Source organism: Idiotropiscis lumnitzeri, chromosome 11, assembly GCF_059441095.1.
Source record: "Idiotropiscis lumnitzeri isolate Australia: NSW breed Sydney's pygmy pipehorse chromosome 11, RoL_Ilum_1.0, whole genome shotgun sequence".
Classification (NCBI taxonomy): Eukaryota; Metazoa; Chordata; class Actinopteri; order Syngnathiformes; family Syngnathidae; genus Idiotropiscis; species Idiotropiscis lumnitzeri.
In genome coordinates this window covers 7,169,293-7,189,785 of record NC_142401.1, presented here as the reverse complement: position 1 = coordinate 7,189,785, position 20,493 = coordinate 7,169,293, and the positions used below count along the sequence as shown (strand labels likewise).

The window sequence follows — 20,493 nt, the reverse complement described above, 5'->3', positions numbered from 1 at the left end:
CAATGATTGGACAACTTAATTTGCATGTGTTCTTTGAATGGTTGATGCATCATTTATAGGCGTGTCTAAATATTGGTTCCTCAAACGACGGCGGTGGTTCACGTGGACCTCCATGTTACGTAACTAAGGGAAAACAAGTACAGTGCAAAGCGCGCGTGCGCAGAACACGACAGGCCTTTGCGTCTTCACCACTTTTTCACCACATTGCTGTTAAAACTGTTCATGCGTCTCACATTACATTGCGTTGATTTTAGATGTAATATAGATATAATAAATTGCATTTCTGTATTCAATCGAAATTTGATAATAACCACCTAACCTCACTAAAATGTGAATTGGACCGTCTCAGACAAGTAAGAAAAAGCAATTGTTTTATTATAGACACTTGACTTCTCATCTGAGTAACACAAAAGTAGGAAATTCAAGCATAGTTGGCAAATACATGAAACATAAAATTAAAAAGGATGTTTTTCACCCCAATTTATTTTGTCAACATATTTTTTCCTTAAAAATCTGTTAAATTGCTAGTATGGGCAAATATATGGGAATCTATTTCCATTTAACGTAAACTAAATCTAAAAATAAGAGTGACAGCTCTGGTGTGGAAAACTGATATATATATATATATATATATATATATATATATATATATATATATATATATATATATATATATATATATATATATATATATATATATAATGACCAAGATCCTCCACAATACGTTTAATGTGTATAACAAAGTGAAAAAGTAATCAGAGACCATTTACGTACTGTATTTTAATAAGGCAGAAGCAACAGCAGGGTATGCAATCATCCAGTGTTGGCACAGTACATGTAATTCTCACACTGTCATTCCCCAAACTAAGTTTTTCGACAAATTCCAACAGCTACAATGCTTTGCAGCAGCGGACACAAACAAAACAAAAAAACATTCAAGATTAGTTCTCCATGCATTAGTTTAAAATAAAAAACTATAGCTCAATAAAATGACATTACACACACGTGTGCACTTGATTCAGATGGGATACATCAGTGTAATGATACACTCAAGGAAGGTAATTAGTGAGCTGCACAGTATATTTGTGTATATTCAGTAGGCACAACTGACTCCATCAGGTGGAATAAGTGCAGACATTTAAGACTGACTTATGACTGTTTATCCATCCTTTTGCCTGACACTAAGGGCTGGAGTGCACAACCCTTTTTTTTTTTCCATTTGTGTGTTGAATGCTATCAGCTGACATTATATTTACCTTGCCTTCTAGAACCAGTTCTGAAATTTGTAGAATTGGATGGCAGGCTTATTGTGGTCATTGGTTTCCCATTCCTGCTGTACAAATGTATCAGAATGAAAAGCATTCCTGAGACAATGATGCAGATGGACAACATAAACAGAGGAATAAACGTGTTCCTCCCAAGTTGCCTTTGATAAAAGATGATCAATTTAATTATTTCAAATATTCACAAGTGAACTCGCTACAACTGAAATTTCCCTAAAGGAATTACGGTAATGAAATCTACTTAACAATCCAGTACATGAGCACTCAGCCATTGTGTATAAATAAGTTAAGGCATTGGGTCACATGATCATACAATCAAACAGCTCTGTGTCCTTTGAAGTCAGGCAGAAGCAAAATACAGTATAAGAGGACTCTTATTAAGGTGAAAAATGCTGAATTTGCTTCAAAAAGGTAGCCACGATCAATTTTAAAGTATTTCTAATGGCACGTCTCTTAGCTTGGCACACACTTTGTTGGCTAGTTGGCAAACATAAAAACAAAATACGAGAGGAGGTCACAACTATACATCATTTTTGTGTCGTATTGAAGGAAAATGGGGTATATTTTGATACAAGTAACAACACGAACCGGAGGAAAGGCACCATTTTTAATTCCACCATGTGACACTGGTTGAGTTTTAGTTCAATTAGATAATTATCTGTTCATGAGTCTTTGGTATGTGGCACTGCGTAGGAAGGGCTTGTAGTTAGCCCATTAACTTTACTGAGGCACATGCCGGCACACATACAGGACAAGGAAATGAAGACACCCCCACCCCCATCAAAGAAAATGTGGAACTAAGAAGCCACTAATCATGTGTCCTCTGCCTCTTAATGACATGTAGCTCATCTCCAGTTGGCTCCTTTCCTCCTCCGCTTGATGCCGGTTTATGCACTGGACCAAACTAAAAATGAAGCAAGAGAATAATAAATAGTGTGAGCATAAAAGTCAAACTTCTGAAGAGTAACACGCGTGAAATGTAATATGTGGAAATAAAGGTGGGCAAATTTGTGCGGGAAAAGTGATTAAGAATTTATGACCGGTTTTCACAAGGATACGGGGCGAATGTATACCTCGAAATATTTTGATGATAATGGACACAAATATAACACATTCATACAGTTTGAACAAAAGGCAAATAACACCAACAGTTCAAGAATTACATGGCAACTGATACAAGTCAAACTTATACTAAATTAGTGAAACAATGCAACTTCTTTTTAAAGCATTTCTCATTACAAGGGTTTGCAATATGTGATACTCACTAATAATGATGACCACGATAATTATTAGGACAGCTATCAGGATGGCCCACATCTGCAAGGGAATAAATAAAATTAAAAAAAAAAAACATCTGATTTAATCTTTTTGCATTGCAGACACAACTATCAAAATCAGACCTTGCAGTTCTTCCACCAGTACTTCCTCTTCAGTTTGGCAGCACTGGTCTCAAACTGGGACGCTCCAGCTTGAAGTGCGTCTGCTCGGTCATCCAGTTCAGATAACTTCTGGTCACGTTCCAGCACTTTGTCCACATTCACGCGCATAATATCCACCACCTGCTCACAAACACCACGGTTGGTCAATTGATTAAGTGTGACTGTGTCAAATAAAATGTTCACGACTGCTTAATTCATGTATAGCGACTGAAAGATTTATTGCGCATGAACACGATACCATATTGGAGCCAAACATTTCAATCACTTAGCTTTGATTTAAAAATTGGGTTTTCTCTATATACTAAAGTGAATTATTGAAGGCCCATCACGCACTCAGAAATGTGGTTGAACACGACTGAAGTGGACCAAGGTAAAAAAATATATATATTTTAGTTACCAATTATTTTAGAGTGTGTGGGATATTTTCACAGACTGTCGGCAATTATCAAGTGCACCATTCTGCAGCTATTTTTTTTTTTGTTTCGTGCGAAAGCTCATTTGCATTTCTAACTCCCTGTTACATCAACAAAATCAGTGGCTGACGAGCAGCCGCACATGAAAACTAGTTGCCGAACCCCGCAGAGTGCGCGACAATCACGTCAGTTTGAACTGCGTCGCAAAGTATGCGGCAGCCCCAGGTGGGAGAGTTATGGAACAGAAGCGTCAATGGATAAGAAGCATAAATCTAGCGGTTCATCAACTAATCGATCATAATTAACTTGTCAATTTGAAAAAGGAAATAGAAAGTAAAATAAAACGTTTTTCATCCGATTCATCAAATAAGAGGCAAAACAAATAGCATAATAAATAACAAAATAGCTACATTTTGCAATACAATATAATTGAAATAATAATATCCCCTTGTAGCAAGAGACATCGGTTAGTATCAGAGAACACACACCTAACCCACATGTTCCACTGATCTAAAAACCCTGTTGCCACTCCCCTCAGACAGAGCGAGTGCAGAGGAGTGTGCACGCATTGCATAACCATGGACAGTGATTATATAAGCCAGAAGGAACCAATTGGAGACTCTGTGGACGTGCTCAAAGTTGTTGTTCTGTGTAGGAGGGGCTAATTTAATTATTTAAAAAAAGAAAAAGAAAAAAAAAGGGGGGGGGCGGCATGTTGTCATCAATCATTTCAGGGCAGTATTATCTCAGAATATTTTCAAGCATGTGAATTAACACGTGAAATGTGTTTTTGCGTCAAACACATTCCTCATAGTGGCGATTCACAACAGCGTCGCAAACGGTTATGTAATTCTCAGTTCGAGACACGCATCAAGAAAACTGTGAGTCATAGGGTAGCCAGGGCAGTGGCAGGGAGGGACAATCAATGGAGGCTCTGTACTGACGTCACTTTTCCCCAAACACAAACACAACCAGAGGGAAAATGTTGGATTAAAGCAACTCTCACTAGACCGTGATGATGACGTGCATACATTTGCATGGGGCTGAAAATTATGGTAGTTCATCAATGCACAGCCGGTTAGGTGGGTGTTTTGATTATTGCTTACTAAATTAATGAAGCAGTACCTTTCATAAGGTTTACAGTGAAAGCAAATTTGGAGGTTTCGGTAAATACAGTGGCACCACTGACTTTGAAGACAATCTGTTCCTATGACAAAACTACATCAAACATTGATGATATCATAAAGCCTTCTTTCATAGTTAATGTTTCTTGCTTTTGTGAGTCATATTGTAGTGGTGATTCAAATTACAACTCTGCTCTAATCTTGACTAAAAGTTCATAGCCAAATGTTCTTTGGAGGACCCACAGGCGCTCCACCGGGTGGTCTCGTCGAGCGCTGTTCCAAGCAGCTGAATCCGACAGGCACCGTAGGTAGAGAGGTCCGCGAAAATAGCAGGCCATGCCGCACCACTGAGTTTTCACCCTATCTAGCCAACCAATTTTACACAACTCATGTACACGGCACCATAGAGAGAACAATTCCCGCCCAAAACAGTATGCATACTGCTGAGGACTTTTTTTTTAATAATTCTCCCACTTTTTGCAATCTTTTTAATTGGGCTGCAAATAAGTGCGTTGGTAACATATTTTGCGGTATAATGGTGTGGTTTAAATTATCAATAAAGCAACTAATTGTGGAACTTCCATTTTCACAGTCTGGCTCAGGCCACTACAAACTGTTAACCAACTTATGTTGTCATATTTTTTGATTCTCATAGAATGGAAAAGAGGGAAAACTGAAGTTTGACTTGTGCAGCGTTACCATACCTCATCAACCTGGGCTTGGGTCTGCTGCAAACGCTTGTTGCTTGACCCTGCACTGGAACCTTCTGGAACTAAGCCGGACCTGGAAAAAACACAAAGATATACAAAGCGTGTATGCATGTTCACTCTAAATATGTGTGCTCGTATTTCATGTTGTAAATGTTAATTTTATTTTAATGCAGTGATGCTTTTACCACACTCTTGAGTATCACTGTTCGCGAAGATGTGGTTACATTTAGAAAAGAACAGACTATGTCAAGAATAAACTGGAAAGTAGCTGAACATTCGGTTTGTTAAATCCAGTACTACCACAGATGAACATGTAAACATGTGACATTGTATAAGGCCTAAATGCAGCCAAGTAGCATGGCACTGCATTCCTTTTGTGTATAGTTATATGCAGTTAAGATCGGTTGACACGACACGCAGATGGAACATACAAAAAAAACATGATCAACTAACCGATTCCAGACCCCGCAAAACTAGTTGACGTTTCGCAGTTAATCGATTATCTATCTCAACGTAGATTTGCAATACAATTTGTCCTGAAACAATTCGAAACAAAGCAATTTCAACACTTTTAGTGGCCCTATCGTTTCTTTAACGAGTCAATTCACCAACTAAGTAATTTCCTTTGTTTGCTATAAACTTATGTAGTTTTGACGTTTAGAAGCTAACAAATTAGCTGCTCGTAAATGCTAAATCCAACTCTAGTGAACTGCAGTTAATGTTGGAAGAACAGTACAACGTATACGAGTTACCAAAAACAACAAAAAACAAGTTAGAGTGAATGACAAAGTTACTAGGCTCAAATGTAGAATTTGTACAGCTAATGCAAACTTGTGAGAAAATTGCCTGAATAACGAACTAGCACTTGTTGCATGCTAACAGCTAAGTTTAGGGCGTATGCTAACGTTCCGTTTTCCGCAAAACAACCAGATTAAGTGTTCAAAACTTATTTGACCCGACAACGCATCTGACAGCTCAGGCGTGCACATACTGTAAATATTTAAAACTTACATTGTGAAGTGAAAGTTGCTTTATGTTGCACCGGATGTTTCTTTTTTTGTAACGAGTTCAAACCCGTCCAGTCGAGCTGCGTTGTTGATATACTGGGAAATCGGAACTTTCGATTTCCCAGTCCCAAAACATATATATATTACGCCTCCTGAACTCGTGAAACTGACATTGAAAATCTGCCAGGTTATCTGACGTTAACTCATCACTATCACTACCTTTTGGAAAGTGATTGATAATATAAACCTTTGATTTCCCAAGTTGACGGCGATATGTGGTATAGCTTTGGTTACTGCTGTATGTTTCGATCGGTGAAAAATCAGATGAGAAGGATTTCGGTCATATGTCGTCAGTTGAGCGTGCATTCTACATCTAGAGCGTTACGTTACATTGTTGGCGTCTGATGCATGAGTTATGAGATGAGAACGTCAGTCCTGCCCACGAATACATTTTTCACGGGGTGTAAGTGAATGCAACACTGAGCAGGCGGCATACTTCCGCCAACAGTGACGCGAAAAAGCCACTTAAAAAATAACGAAGCATTTAGAGAGAATAACAAAAGTAAAAATTACAATTGTCACTCATCCAAAGCACCGCGTTTTGTCATATTAAATACCTATTTGAATTCTACGTATACATCTAATTTAAAGGCGTGGAGAAAAGCCCCGTGATCAGCATGTGACATTTGGAACAAAATAAATGGGTATCTTGAACTTTACTATTAAACACAAAAAAAGGGTACGAAATATAAATGAGTACAGCCCAAAATATTTAGTAAAAGTCTTTTACTTTCTTTTTAGAATTAATATACTATACTGAAACTATAATAATAATCCTAAGAAATTTAATAAATGTAAATTCCATTAAACCGATGGGAGTCAAACAAATAAAACTAATTTAATTCACAAGCCACGTGGTGAGTCTAATCGTCAAAATTCAAAGATTGTGTTGACCGAAAACTTGAAACATACATTTCAGCTTATTACAACAGAAATTCGAACAGTTGAAACATGTTTGACCAAGCTGTTGCCTTCTCCAAATTTTTCATCTTTCCATAATTCTAACACATAGTCCACCTTGTTCCTTCACTTCAAAAACGGGATTTCAACATACAGGAGGCAGTATGATTCAGACAGGCTTTAAGTATCGAAAAATGATGGCTACAATCATGGAAATTAGTCCAGAAACCTTTGAACTCCCAGTAAAGGACTCCATCCGCAAGTAAAGAAAATATTCCTTGAATTCAAGCTAAAACATCCTGTTATTTTCTTTCAGATCCAATTTGGGTGGTTGATACAGACAAAATCATGAAAACGTTAACAGTCCAAATAATTCTGGGTAAGTACCCTGAGTTACCCTTTATCCTTGTTAAAGAGGGTGTGTGTGCGTGTGTGTGCGCGCGCGTGTTCTATCTCCATTATCCTCTTGTAACAGTTCTGAAGTTGCACATGCTTGAATGTTTATTTTTCTGTTCCATTATGGGGAAAAAAAGTCAAATGCTGTTGACCTTCTCAGCAGCATTATGAGGGAGATTCAAGACATCTTTTGAAATTCAAAACAAGAAAACGTAATTTGTATAACGCATTTCACAACAACTGCAGCCGTAACAAAGCGCTTTACATTACGTATAACGTAAAGTAGCAACAATTTAATAACAAAGACAGTTAAAGTAAAGTAAAATACCAATTAATGAAAACACTGTTCTTGTCCTATCCAGTGTCATTTAATGGTGGACGTGCACGTTCCATTTTATTAAAATATCAGTATAGGCATGGATGTGAAATAGTTTAAAAGGCTGGATGTGATGTTCACAATTAATATTACAAAAGCCGAACTATTTTAAGAAAAGCAAGCGAGTGTATTTGAACTAACGTTTTAAGTACGTACAGCTAGTCAATGGTCCCACCTAGAGGCCATTGATGAAACTGCTAGGACTCCATTTTAGATTACGTGTGACGTTCTGTGAGTCGTCCAGTGAGTTGTGATTTTACACGTTGCCAAATATATCTCCATCCAAGAGAGTGGTCTAAATAAAAAGTATTCAACGTATATAACACATAATTACCATTTTATTTCATCTACAACAACAAAAAAAGATTTTCATCCCTGGCCCGTCCCTTGCGGCGGTGGGACTGCAAAACTTTCCTAACAAAGTCCTAACAGTTCCTAACCAAATCCTAACACTTCCTAACCAAGTCCTAACACTTCCTAACCAAGTCCTAACCAAGTCCTAACAAACTTGTATAGAGAATGCAAATATTACAAAATATGAACAATTATAAAATAAATCATTGTTTTTATCATTGCAGTACTTTTACTATTGCAGTACTTTTACCATTACAGTACTTTTATCACCCCTCTGTACCATGAATTTGTATATACACGTATATACTGTGTATATTTGCATGCTTTTTATGAATGTCTGCTGCTAATGTTATACGTTAACGGCTACATTACGCAGCCGCCTCTGTGTGATCTATATCTTTGCTGCTGTAACACTGCAAATTTCCCCATTGTGGGACTATTAAAGGACATCTTAATCTTTATTAACAATATATACAAACTTGTATAGATAAGAGAGCAAAAATTAAAAAATATAAAAAATTATAAAATAAATAAATGATAAAAAAGGAAAACATGAACAGTATATATAAACTTATATAGGGAAAGCAAAAACTTACAAAATATAAACAATTTTAAAATAAATAAATCATTGTTTTTATCGTTGCAGTATTTTCTATCATTGCAGTACTTTTACTGTTTCAGTACTTTTATCGTTGCAGTATTTTCTATCATTGCAGTACTTTTACTGTTTCAGTACTTTTATCATTGCAGTATTTTCTGTCATTGCAGTATTTGTTTATCATTGCAGTACTTTTACCATTACAGTACTTTTATCACCCCTCTGTACCATGGGCAGACATTAGGAGTGTTTCCTTACAATTGTATATGTTGTGGGATCTAAGTGTTCGTAAATACTTTGTATATTTGCATGTCATAGGATGGCTTTTTTTAATTAAAAAAAAAAAAATTCGAGCCAGCCAGGAGTCGAACCTAGAATCTTCTGATCCGTAGTCAGACGCGTTATCCATTGCGCCACTGGCCCTCGAAAACACCATATTCTATGGTATAATAAATGTAGTAATCCCTAAAAGTGCCAATTTAAATTTCGTTTAGCATATTTATAATGTAATGGCGTGAACTACAATTTAGCTTCCGCGTTTGCCTGTATGAAACTAATGTCAAGTTGAGCCAATCGCATTTCCAACGGCGACCAAGTTCCAACCATGTTCTAGAGGTTATTTTAGATTCCTTTAGTTTCCTCTTATTTTCGTTGTTCAAACTCTTCATGAAATGGCGAATAAAAACAACTTTTTTACGCGTGAACAAACACTGATGGTCGAAGCACGGTAAAAAGACCGTGTTGCTCCTTCGCCATCATCTTTATTTCTTCTTCAACCAAAAAACACTTTCTTCTTCGTGCATTACAGTAAATGAAGAATTGCGCCCTCTAACGTTGACACATTCCACTCCACAAAATCAAAATAATTACAAAAGACAAAGAAATGTATAATTTCTTCTCACAAACATACAAATGGCAAAAAACAAATATTTGCAATTATTATCCATAAAAATATAAGCATTTGTGAAATAGCGCTAACACGTCTAATTGCTTAGCTGCTTTTTCCTTTCGAAATTTAACGAACGAGCATGTTCCATTCGCTTTCGTCAAACTTGACTATTTTGGGAGACATTGACATTAGAAATTAATGGTTAGTAGTTAGTTGTTAATGGTAACTGGTTAGTTCATGATGAAACCTTTTGACCTTTAGAGAGTGAAAATATTCAGGTGTTGTTGCGCAACAAATTCGAGGCCAGAAATGTCTTCCGCTACTTTTTTTCGTGATTATCATGATCGGTTAAACGTGTGAACACTCGTTGTGCTAATTGCTCGCAGTGTTGCTGAAGAAGTGAACGCTCCGTCACAAGGGGGCGCCAATAGCATATTTACAGTTCACTTCTTTTTAGAAGTCCTTTAGCATATCCAATTAAAATTCTATTCAAGTTTTCTTGCATACGTAAGCATTTGTATTGAAATCGGTTATTTTCTAAAGGTCCCAAGCGATGTTGTGCGCAATGGTTTTGTTTGCTCCGCCTAAATGTATGTTGGAAAGTAAGAGGGGATTCTGCTACTGCAGCTCAGAGAAGACCGATCTGATCCTCCTCCTTCAAAATTACAGGTATCATTTCTGCAGGCTGGAGACGACTGAAGCACAACCGTGGAGTTAAAGTTTTGTTTCCCCTCCTTTCCTTACAAACCATTTGGATAATTCGTGGATAATAGATCATGTCCACCGCGTGAGCGCGCACTGTCCTTATTCTGCATCCTCCATCCATCTGCAGTTCACTCTACTTGGCGTGGGATCATGTGGATAATCGTGGCTTTTTTCCTGACTGCGGCCGGCCCCGAGTGGAGCGAGGGGTGCCAGCTCCCCCACGACTGGAGACCCCAGACAGAGGCGTGCCGTGCCGAGCTGGCCGAGATCATCGTGTTCGCAAAGGTGCTGGCCCTGCACAAGGAGCCGTACAACTACTTGCCGTGGCAGAGCCACACCGACCTGCTCTACTTGGCTGAGATCGAGCTGCTGTGTGACCAGGCGTGGGGAAGCATGCTGGAGGTCCCGGCGGGCTCCAGGTTTAACGTCACCGGACTGGGCTACTTCTCCTGCTTCTCCTACACTGTCACCCCAAACAACAATTATTACTTCTTCCTAAAGTGAGTAATTTCCCCCTCCTCCTTGAATGAGTCCATCACAAATGATGTAAAATGCACACATCTAAATAAGAGGGTGAGCAAAGTATGGCAGCTGGGCAACATAGCAGACACTCAATTCTTTAATCCGATCTACAAAACATTCATATGAAAATTCTGAAAATGATTGGATGAATTCAAAATTACAAGGCGAGAAGCTCGGATAAAATTTTAAGTTCTGTAATTCGACGAAATACTTCAAGTTTTGCTGTTGTGAAAATTGCTCATATTTCACAACAAAGTAAGAGTTTACAGAAGTGATGACCCTTGAATCGGCCCCTGACCAGAAAAATATAAGTAACAATAACTTTTTTAGAATTTAGTGCAAACATATTGATTGCTTTTGATGCCACAAAAGTCAATAATTAATATTTGAAAGTTTTTCCAATTTAAATGACTCGTTTAGTCCCACCAAATTACAATTTGCGTTTTTTACAGTGTGCAAAATGCTGAAAATACACGTGTTGCTCTCGAGTTCATGTTTAATCTTGCATTTGCATATTCTCCCAGTGTGGGTTTTTGGGGTTCCCTCCAAATTAAAACAATCTGCAGGTTAGAGTTCATTGACGTTTCTTTCTCAGTTTCTCACCTGCATACAACGACACTTTGTTTTTGAACATTAGTGTGCACTTCTGCTCTCCAGACAGAATGTGTTATGATGAAGACATCTACAACACGATGCGCTGTGTTCATAGTAAGGTACATACATTGTTCGGTGTCCTTCAGTTAAAAGCTAAAATAACTTGAAACCGACAAGATTGCATTTTGCCACAAATCCATAATTACAAGCTGCAACGCTTCTGGGAGAATGTCTTTTGGACGGAGTGAATGAAACTGGACTTTTTGGGCAAGTCACGTCAGCTCGACGTTTACAGATGCAAAAAATGAAGGATATGAAGAAAATACCGCTGTCCCAGTTATGTTCCTGGCCTGCTATATTTCATCTGGTTCCGGGTGTCCTCAATCTGTGCGGGACACAATGAAACCTCAAGACTTAGCAGTGCATGTCCTAGAATGTGCTCCCCAGTGTCGCAAAGCGTGGGCTCAGCTGCAGGTCATGTGTCTTATAACAGGATAATGACCCAGAACACGCAACAAAAACATGCAAGAATGATTAAGAACAAAACATTGGACTATTCTGAAAAGCCAAATCCTGTTGAACATCTGTGGCGGGAGCTGAAACATGTCGTTTGGAGAAGATAGAAAGAAAGGGAGGGGGAAAAAAATGCCTGATTTTCATTATCGGTAGTATATTTTTCAAAATATATTATTACTTTTGTCATGTATTGTAATGACAATTGTGAGGTTCACTTTCTTTACTGGAGTTTTCCCTATGCTTGGAAATACAGCTACAGAGTGACACCCCCGTTTTTTTTTTCTGTGTGGAAAACTGGGTAATTTGAGGTGTTCATTTATTTATTTAAGAGTTCTTTGCTACTAGCGATTAATTGGGGCACAGTGTCTTGCGGCCACTATTTAAGGAAGTATGGTATTAATGAAAATGACCCTTAATTTTGTTATGATTAAAAGTTGATTTATTGCATTGAGCGGATCGTTGGGAACTTTGCAATGAGGAATGTCTTCAATTCATGTAAAATACTCATTTCATGTTCATCCTTCTACATTTGCGCGATAGATAATCTCCTGATTAATGAAATGCATGGCCAAGCGCAACTCAATGCCATATACAGATAATTAAAGGAGATGTCAACCCCAAAAAATTATTTACAGGAATATGTTCTATGCAGGCCCACTAGTTGAATATTGGCATTTAGATTCATATTGTGTTTGTGGAATATGACTTAAGCAGTTAAATCCACCGGCTTTTAGCCATTTTAGCGGGCGTCCATTTTGTCACTCCTGTTACTGAAAATGACATCAGAGTTGCCAGGGATGCCTAACAACCAATCATGGCTGAGCTTAAAAAAACTGGTGAGCTGTGATTGGTCACTACCTGAGCCCTGAGCAACTGTGATGTCATCTTCAGTCGACAAAAGTGACAAAATGGCCGCCCCCTGAGATGGGTAAACACGGGTGGGTTTTGCTGCTTAACTCATATTCCAAGAACACAATATTAACCAGAATACCATGTTTAGACGAGTGAAGGCGCATAAAACATTTTATTGCAAATCATAAACCCAAGAAGGGATTCTCAAAGGACTCAATCTGTAAAGAAACCTCAATTTACAAAAACAGCACTGGCGCCTACCTCGTATGATCTCTCTTAATGTGATCCCTTATGTGTGAGACTTTCCACGCACGTTGAAAAACAACAGAGCGTGTATGTTAAAACTTTGCATGCATACACAAAAGTGATGATAGGGAGCATATGCTAACTAACAGGTGTTACCAATTTTTCCTTCACATTTTGCTCTTTTTTTTTTTTTTTTTTTTAAACTCACAGAGATGAGATGTCAGATATCGAGAAGGGGTGCTGGAAAGCATTCCCGGTGTGTGATGTTTTACATTTCCTCATGAGGGTCTGCACAAAGCCAACAAGCACTTTTTCATCATGCATCTTACAGACATGGCGTGTGCGAACATGCGGTTAGACAACACTTTGCTTCCCTTGGTTGTGTTGGACAAAAACAGCAATGCTGATTGTTATCTGTGACACCCATTATGATAATCCAGAAGAGCAGTGGTCTTTTGTCTCCATTTATCGGGGAAGAACCGATTCCTTCTGCAGAACTTCTTACCTGTAAAGAATAGGCTCTAGTAAATATTTTCAACAACATTCAAAAACAGTAAAGCCATATTAAAAAAAAAAGAAAAAAAAAAGCCTCTTTGTGTAATTACATTATTTGGGCTGATGTAAAGGTCAACTTGTATGAGGCTTGTGGGAGGAGAATGAAAAGACAAGCGAGTGATCCAAAGCACACCACATCATGTGTCAGACATGGGCTTACGACATGTATATGGCTGCTATGGAACGGCGCGACTGTCCGTTATTGATGATGTGACTGCAGACAAAAGTAACAAATGGGGCTCGGGCTGTACACTCTGCTCAGTGGGTGGTTGTATAAGAAGATTGATACCACTTGTACGGGGCAACAGTTAGAAGACGAGTGGTTTAGTTAAACATGAAATTGGGAACAGCTTCACTTGAGACAAAGCCTCCTTTGTTTTACTCGTGATGTGCAAATCAGGACAAAACCGACCTTGAATTGTAATTTTATTTCTGTACAACAAAAACTAACATACAAATAGTAGCGTATTTACTTCATTGTTAATTTGTTGTATTGTTTGTTGCTGGATGGGTTGCGGTTGAGACTATAAATCAATATATAATTTTTCTTAACATAAAATTAATGGCATTTTCTTTTTAAATCGAATTTTCTCGTGTTCATTAAATGCGTATTCAAAATGAATTAAAAATAAATCAATTTTTGGTATGGTAAATAGTTTTGAATGACACTTCCAAACAATGACATTCTAAACAAATTACACTATATATATATTTATTTATTATTGTATTTTTTTTAAGGAAACAAGGTAATAGAATAGCATTCTGCGTAATAAATAATTAAAAAAAACTTTACTAGTGCACAACTGCTGTAAATTGTTAGAGTACATCAAGGTAAAAACAAAAATCGGTAAACATTGGCCGATGATTTTGGTCAACGTATGAAGGGCCATAATCAGCTGATTTAATCGGCCGTCTTATTACTTGGTTCGGCCCTAGATACAAGTTTCCGCTTCAAAAAGTGATTGAAAATGTAATGTTAACCCAAGTTCGAAGACTCGTTGTCTCATGAGAAAACAAAAATAAAGAGATGAAGTTCTCATTCTCATCCCTGGTCTCCAGCGGACAGCCATTTCCTGCCCAACAAAACCACAGAGAGATAAAAATAGCCGTTTCAATCAATCATGGGCAAAATGTTCCCAGGATAGGTTGAATCGGAGCTGAGGATGGAGAAAAATGCAACCGGCAATCTCACATCCTAAAATGAGACAGATTGAGTGTGCTGTCTTGTTCTCATGTGCGCTGTAAAAACATTAGCCTATATGTTACCCCCTTAAACATTCGGTCTGAAGAATAACAAGCACAACTCATACAAATGGGAAACACTCATATTATGCTGGATGAAAAAAATGCTGATGTGGCGTTTTTTTTTTTTTTTTGTGTCGCATGTGCTGCATTTTTGTTGTGCAACAAATGCAGTGAAGTCAATTCCCCACATCTTACCTTACACCTTTTCATCACAAACATGCGCCAACTCTGTCACTTGTACAAACAACCAAACTTTTGATGTCGCTAAGGCGACAAGATGGACTCCAGATGTCCATACGTTCTGCCTCACACATTTCACACGCTGTGATAAATTATCTCATTTAATCCCAGAAATTATCACGAGAGGAAACCCCTCAATTCCAGCGTTTTTTGGGGATTTTGACTGCTTTTGCGAGGCGAACAGAATATTGTGTTCTAATGCTATAAAAGCACAGAGCTATGATGTAAAACAACAACAACAAAAAAAAGGTTAAGACGTATAAATACGTCTTTGGGAGGCGGGGACTACGTTTTTGAAAACGTATATGTATGTTTTATGGATTGAATGAGTTTTAATCACATTCATAAATCTGCTTTGGTAAGCGAGAGTTGAAAAGTCAAAGTGTGTACAACGAATATTTTCTTTTCTTGCCATGCAGGATGGATGAAAACTACAATATGGTCCCCCATGGGGTCAACTTCCAGGATGCCATCTTCCCGGACACGGCGGACCACCATCGCATGTTTGCCAGCCTATTCCAGTTTGCCAACTGCACACCTGATACTCAGGTCCATAGCTACACCCCCGAGTGGGAAGCTCAGGAGGACAGCAGGGTACGTAGATGGCGAAAAAGCTCCAGCGTGTTTGAATTCACATGCAAACATTTGAACAGAACACTGAGTCAGCGCATTGGTTTGGGGAACAGAATGCAAGAAGCCACAATTGCTTGGATTAATGTCGTGGGCGCACAGAAAGATTCACGATTATATCCTTTTGTTTGAAGAGGAAGCTTGCTGCGATTTAAAAATGGCCCCAAATCTGGGAAGCAGATATTTTCTGAGGTTTGGCGAGACAAAGAAGCCGCAGTGTTTAATGGAAAAATCCACTTAAAAACATAAAACATCATGTTCATGTTTTCAGTGCAGCATGTGGGAGCTCTTATGTAGGATTACATCATGCAGAATGTTTGAAGTCACTATCGCCGGTGTCCTTATCGGAATCACTCAGTTGGGATGAAACTGTTGCCAAATAATGAAAGTATGGCGGGTCCTGTAATAAGTGGCTAAGATTTAGCAGGCATACCTCTAACGATGATTATGTTTCTTTTTTTTAATGTGTTTCCAACATTTTATACCATATCCCTTTTCCTTGGATGTACTGAACGTCAGAGGTCCCAAACCACCGGTACCGGTCTGCGGGCCTCTTTGGACCGGGCCGCACAGATGAAAGAAAAATCCATCCACCATAGTACAAAGACAGAATGCAATGCTGGCACTTTGCAAATAAAACTCAAAATGGTTCTGATGTCTATCGCTGGCCAAACCCTCATAAGTCACAATATGTTAAATTACTTAAAAAAATAAAATAAATAAAAATAAATAAATAAATAAATAAAATATATATATATACTCTTGGTCAGTCCACACATGTGGGTTTTATTTATTTATTTATTTATTTATTTATTTATATATACAAATTATGGACCACTCTTAAATTTTGTAATGGTTGAACAAATGTGCCGTTTTTGGGGTCTCCTTAAAAGTGACCATTTGGGAGGTACAAGATTTCGGACAGATGCCCGCGATAATGGAATTCAAAAGCTCACATTCATTTCGACATTGTGTGTCTCAAGGAATTGCGTCCAGATTCTAAATGGGAGATTCACATATTTTGCATTTTGTTGTGTTATTTGTGATGTATTTGTAATTTCCACTGACTCACCACTGCTTCTTCCCTTTGGCACAATCACTCTCATTTTCTTCTTTCTGTCTGTTTCCAATCATTTGCCGACGTCCCATGAAAACGGAACTCTACCACGGGGAAAAGGGAATTATAAACACGGGTTTGCATTTCCGTTGATAGCAAAGATTTTGGGTTGGACTGAGCTGTGATTGTAATTACAAAGTGATATTTAGATACCTGCTGCGGTTTCTTAAATTATACTCCAGATTATATTTCCTCAAAGAGTAAATAAAATAAGATTTTGTTCAGGTCACAGTTCGTCCATCCAAGTCGTTCCAATGCATATGAGATGTATCGCGAACACTAAACTGCATGAGGACTACTCTAGCGCTTGTAGTGGCAACCTCGCCAAACACAAAAGGGGAAAACTAAACTCACTTCATGCACCATAATGAAATTTACACGTTTCCCCTCAAAACATGTCTCTTCCCATTTAGAAAAGACTTCAAACTTGCGCATTATGGTTCTGTTCAGTGCGATGACGTAAATGTAGGCATGCAAAATGAAATCATTGCCCCCTGTGGCATTGCAATTAAAGCTAACCTTGAAAACATTTGTTAAATCTTAAATCAGGGGTAGGCAAACGTTTTGATCGGTGGGCCACAATGGGTTCTAAAATTTGACAGAGGGACCAGGAGCAGATGGATGGAGTGTTTTGGTAATCACCTCATCGGAGGAAAAAAAAATACATTTAATTTTAAATGAAAGTGAACCAAAGCATTACAACAATATATGTCTTTGAAAAACCACAGTAATTAGAAAATAAAATAACAAGGTTTATTCATTTCATTTTTTTCAAGTTCGGCGGGCCGGATTAAAACGCAGAACGGGCCGCATGGGGCCCCCGGGCCTTAGTTTGCCCACATCTGTCTTCAATGATGTGCATGCAGTTTATGCGGCACGACATAGTATCACACGTAGCCTAAAATATTTGCATCTCTGAGGCTGATTTATTCAAATTATTTCAATAAAATTAGCGTTTAAATTCTAATTGTGTGCCGACTGTAAAAGTGGGCCTTCACACGGCACGGTCACCCCACTGCTTAGCATACCATGATTATCATGTTTCTAAACCTCAAACTTGATGTTATAAAGTTTCGTAGCCCTTTCACGTCCCAATAGGGTGTAAGTAATGCCACATGGTGTATGGCCAGAGTTCTACTGCTGGAGGAAATGTAGCCACTAGTGATATGGCCCGGCAGCCAGCAGCATTTCCTCCAAACTTTCAACAGTTGTTATTTAAGGGCAGGTCATTTGCATGCTGGCCCACATGGAAGGATTAGCATCTGCAGAGGAAATCCACACTCAGGAAGAAAGTCCATACAATCTGAAGGACTTTTTTTTTCTTGGGGGGGGGGGGCAAAAGGTTGACGCTGAGATGTGGCCTGTTTTCAGTCACTGGTAACCATCTCGGAGTATTTTATTTATCTCCACCCAAATGATGGAGAGTTTGTTCACAAATTAAGATTACGAATCTCCATAGTTGTCATCAGCAATTCCGCCAAATTATGGAAAGTATCCAAAGTGATCAGGCCCCAGTGAGAGTTGAACTCACGACCCCTGGTTTACAAGACCAGTGCTCTAACCGCTGAGCTATGAGGCCCTTGTTCTATGTAGGGTTTTTGTTCCTGCATCTGTTTTTGTATCATTCTAGTATAAGCGGGTAACCCATTTAGAGTTTCCACAAAATTTGGACTTTCACTCAGCAACACAGATACAGAAGTCCGTCGAGCAAAGGTGTCAAATTCCGGTCCTTGAGGTGCATAATCCTGCATTTTTAGATGTTTTCCTCCTCCAACACACTTGATTCAAATGATCAACTCATTTGGGTGCTTTGGCGGGACCTGAGAACAATCCTGATCATTTGAATCAGGTGTGTCGGAGGAGGGAACATCTAAAACATGCAGGATAGTAGCCCTCGAGGACCAGAATTTGACATGAAATTTAAAGAAGGACAAAATCCAAGATGGCCTATTTTTCACTAACAAGAACAGCTTATATGTTTTTGATCAGGAAACTGAAATGTGTCATCATTTTCTTTGTTATCCATTAAATTTGGAGAAACTAGGAAATAAGTGACTACTTAAAAAATGGCTACTTTTAATGACTAATATGGCCACGCCCCCTTCGGCTCCCCCCATGTTTCACAAAAGTAACTTCAGGGACTGATTACAAACTCTTCATTGGAAATCATTTTAATTTCATTGCTTGTAACATCCAAAAACGGTGATCAATTTTATTCCTGATGTAATTTTGACTTGCAAACTTGTTATATAAGCGTGAATGTTAACATCATTGAAGCGTCCCTGTCATGTCTCTGTTATTACATCCATCCAGTATCTGAGCCGGTTTGAAATTTCTGAACTCCCATTTTATTTTCTCCACAGTTGTTGTGCTCCACGGTGCAGAAGGCTCTCTTCGAGGAGGAGGAGAAAGTGAGCACGCTCTCTCAGAAGGTGCGTTCGCTGGAGAAGGCCAACGGCCACCTGAGGGAGAAAGTGAAGACCATAAAACGTCTGCTGCGCCAGGCCCAACGAGAGACGGCCAAGGAGCAACAAACGCTCAACCTCAAGCAGCTCTACGAATCCAAGACATCCCGAACGCACCCACATCAGGACACCAGCCAGGACCGGAAGGAGCCGCCCCTCAAGAGGGCGCTGTCCAAAAAGTTAAAGAAGTAGCGCTAACGTCATTGCGCGCTAATGATGCTATGCCAAAGTCCGTTCAAAGCGACATTATTATTAGCTTCTGATTTGCAGTGACAAATTTGAGCTGAGGGGGACGTCAAATGAAAGCACAGCATTTGAGTTGAGAATAACATAAATACTCAAGGAAAGTGTGTGCCCAAAATGTTTACTCAAAAATGTGTATTTGGTTGTTATTGGTCATGACTGTATGCTGGTCGTGCAAATCAGCTGTATTGTTGCGTAAAATAAATAAAAGTGTTAAATGTGTGTTGTTTGGAAGTACACCTAGGGAGGGTCCATTTGATGCTTTGCTTTATTTTTACTACTTATTTTATTTTTTTTAAACTATTTATGTGGAAAACATTAAAGGATTTTTTGGGGGATTAATTTTGTGAGTGTGCTCGTACATATAGTGTCAATTTTGTTTTTGAAAACATGGTGCTGAGCATCAATGAATTTGAACCAGTTGTTGTCAAAGATTGGCTTTTGCTAAGTCGCAAATTACAATTTATCATTTAAAATATACATATTTTTTAACTTGCCTGTTTTTGTTTTGTGGTTAATTTTGCCGCCTGGATAATTATTCGTGCATATTACCCTCGCTTTCATTGTTTAAATGAATAAATCAATTTTAAAATCAACCCCTGTGTTGTTTTTCCATTTATCTGTATTAGCTCAGTGTTTAACTAATATGAAATATTTAGCTTTTTGTCATAAACATGACACGAATAAATTATCAGCCTTGGATCCTTATTGTGCATAGCTGTAAAAGCAGAGCTGTATATAATAAAGGTGTCACCCTACCAAAAGAAAATATTTGCAAATAAGTATACTTAAAATTTTTTTCAGCTGCTAATTTCCTACTAGGCTCTCTTTAATGATTTATCATTGATACTTTATCATCTGTAACCTCAGTAAAAGTGTAATCGAGTGTGTCTTACCACATAAAAGAATAACGGCGCGCAAGGAAAACCGTATTAGAAAGGGTCATAAATTCCAGTGAACATTTTAATCGCTATCATAACGAAAAGGCGGGTGTTACAGGGGGGAAGATTTACA

At 38.3% G+C, this 20,493-nt stretch overlaps 2 protein-coding genes and 2 non-coding genes across 5 annotated transcripts; 1 reads left to right on the top strand and 3 right to left on the bottom strand.

Moving 5' to 3' along the window:
- Positions 1-765: 765 nt before the first annotated feature.
- vamp3 (vesicle-associated membrane protein 3 (cellubrevin)) lies at positions 766-6,136 on the bottom strand. Its single transcript, XM_088309780.1, has 5 exons — positions 5,981-6,136; positions 4,964-5,042; positions 2,684-2,842; positions 2,549-2,600; positions 766-2,187 (listed from the first exon to the last, which is right to left on the bottom strand). Coding segments are annotated over exons 1-5 (309 nt in total). The 5' UTR covers positions 5,983-6,136; the 3' UTR covers positions 766-2,170.
- A 2,874-nt stretch (positions 6,137-9,010) lies between these two features.
- On the bottom strand, positions 9,011-9,083 carry trnar-acg (transfer RNA arginine (anticodon ACG)). The gene has a single exon. It is a non-coding gene; the product is annotated as a tRNA-Arg (tRNA).
- Positions 9,084-9,992: 909 nt separating this feature from the next.
- On the top strand, positions 9,993-20,075 carry ccdc3b (coiled-coil domain containing 3b). 2 transcript variants are annotated; one of them, XM_088309417.1, is made up of 4 exons: positions 9,993-10,218; positions 10,382-10,754; positions 15,444-15,618; positions 19,135-20,075. In XM_088309417.1, the coding sequence occupies exons 2-4, from the start codon at positions 10,405-10,407 to the stop codon at positions 19,426-19,428; spliced, it is 819 nt and encodes a 272-aa protein (XP_088165543.1). In that variant the 5' UTR covers positions 9,993-10,218; positions 10,382-10,404; the 3' UTR covers positions 19,429-20,075. The 2 variants fall into 2 exon arrangements, with proteins under 2 accessions (XP_088165543.1, XP_088165542.1); XM_088309416.1 differs by lacking the exon at positions 9,993-10,218 and having other exon boundaries at positions 10,225-10,754.
- trnat-ugu (transfer RNA threonine (anticodon UGU)) lies at positions 18,278-18,350 on the bottom strand. Its single transcript has one exon. It is a non-coding gene; the product is annotated as a tRNA-Thr (tRNA).
- Positions 20,076-20,493: the final 418 nt, after the last annotated feature.

Coding starts and splice junctions, on each gene's coding strand:
- ccdc3b (XM_088309417.1), top strand. CDS start 10,405: ATGTGGATAATCGTGGCTTTTTTCCTGACTGCGGCCGGCCCCGAGTGG. Junction 10,755..15,443: donor AATTATTACTTCTTCCTAAA/GTGAGTAATTTC, acceptor CTTGCCATGCAG/GATGGATGAAAACTACAATA. Junction 15,619..19,134: donor AAGCTCAGGAGGACAGCAGG/GTACGTAGATGG, acceptor TTTTCTCCACAG/TTGTTGTGCTCCACGGTGCA.
- vamp3 (XM_088309780.1), bottom strand. Junction 2,843..4,963: donor CCCAAGCCCAGGTTGATGAG/GTATGGTAACGC, acceptor GTTTGTGAGCAG/GTGGTGGATATTATGCGCGT. Junction 2,601..2,683: donor ACTGGTGGAAGAACTGCAAG/GTCTGATTTTGA, acceptor ATTCCCTTGCAG/ATGTGGGCCATCCTGATAGC.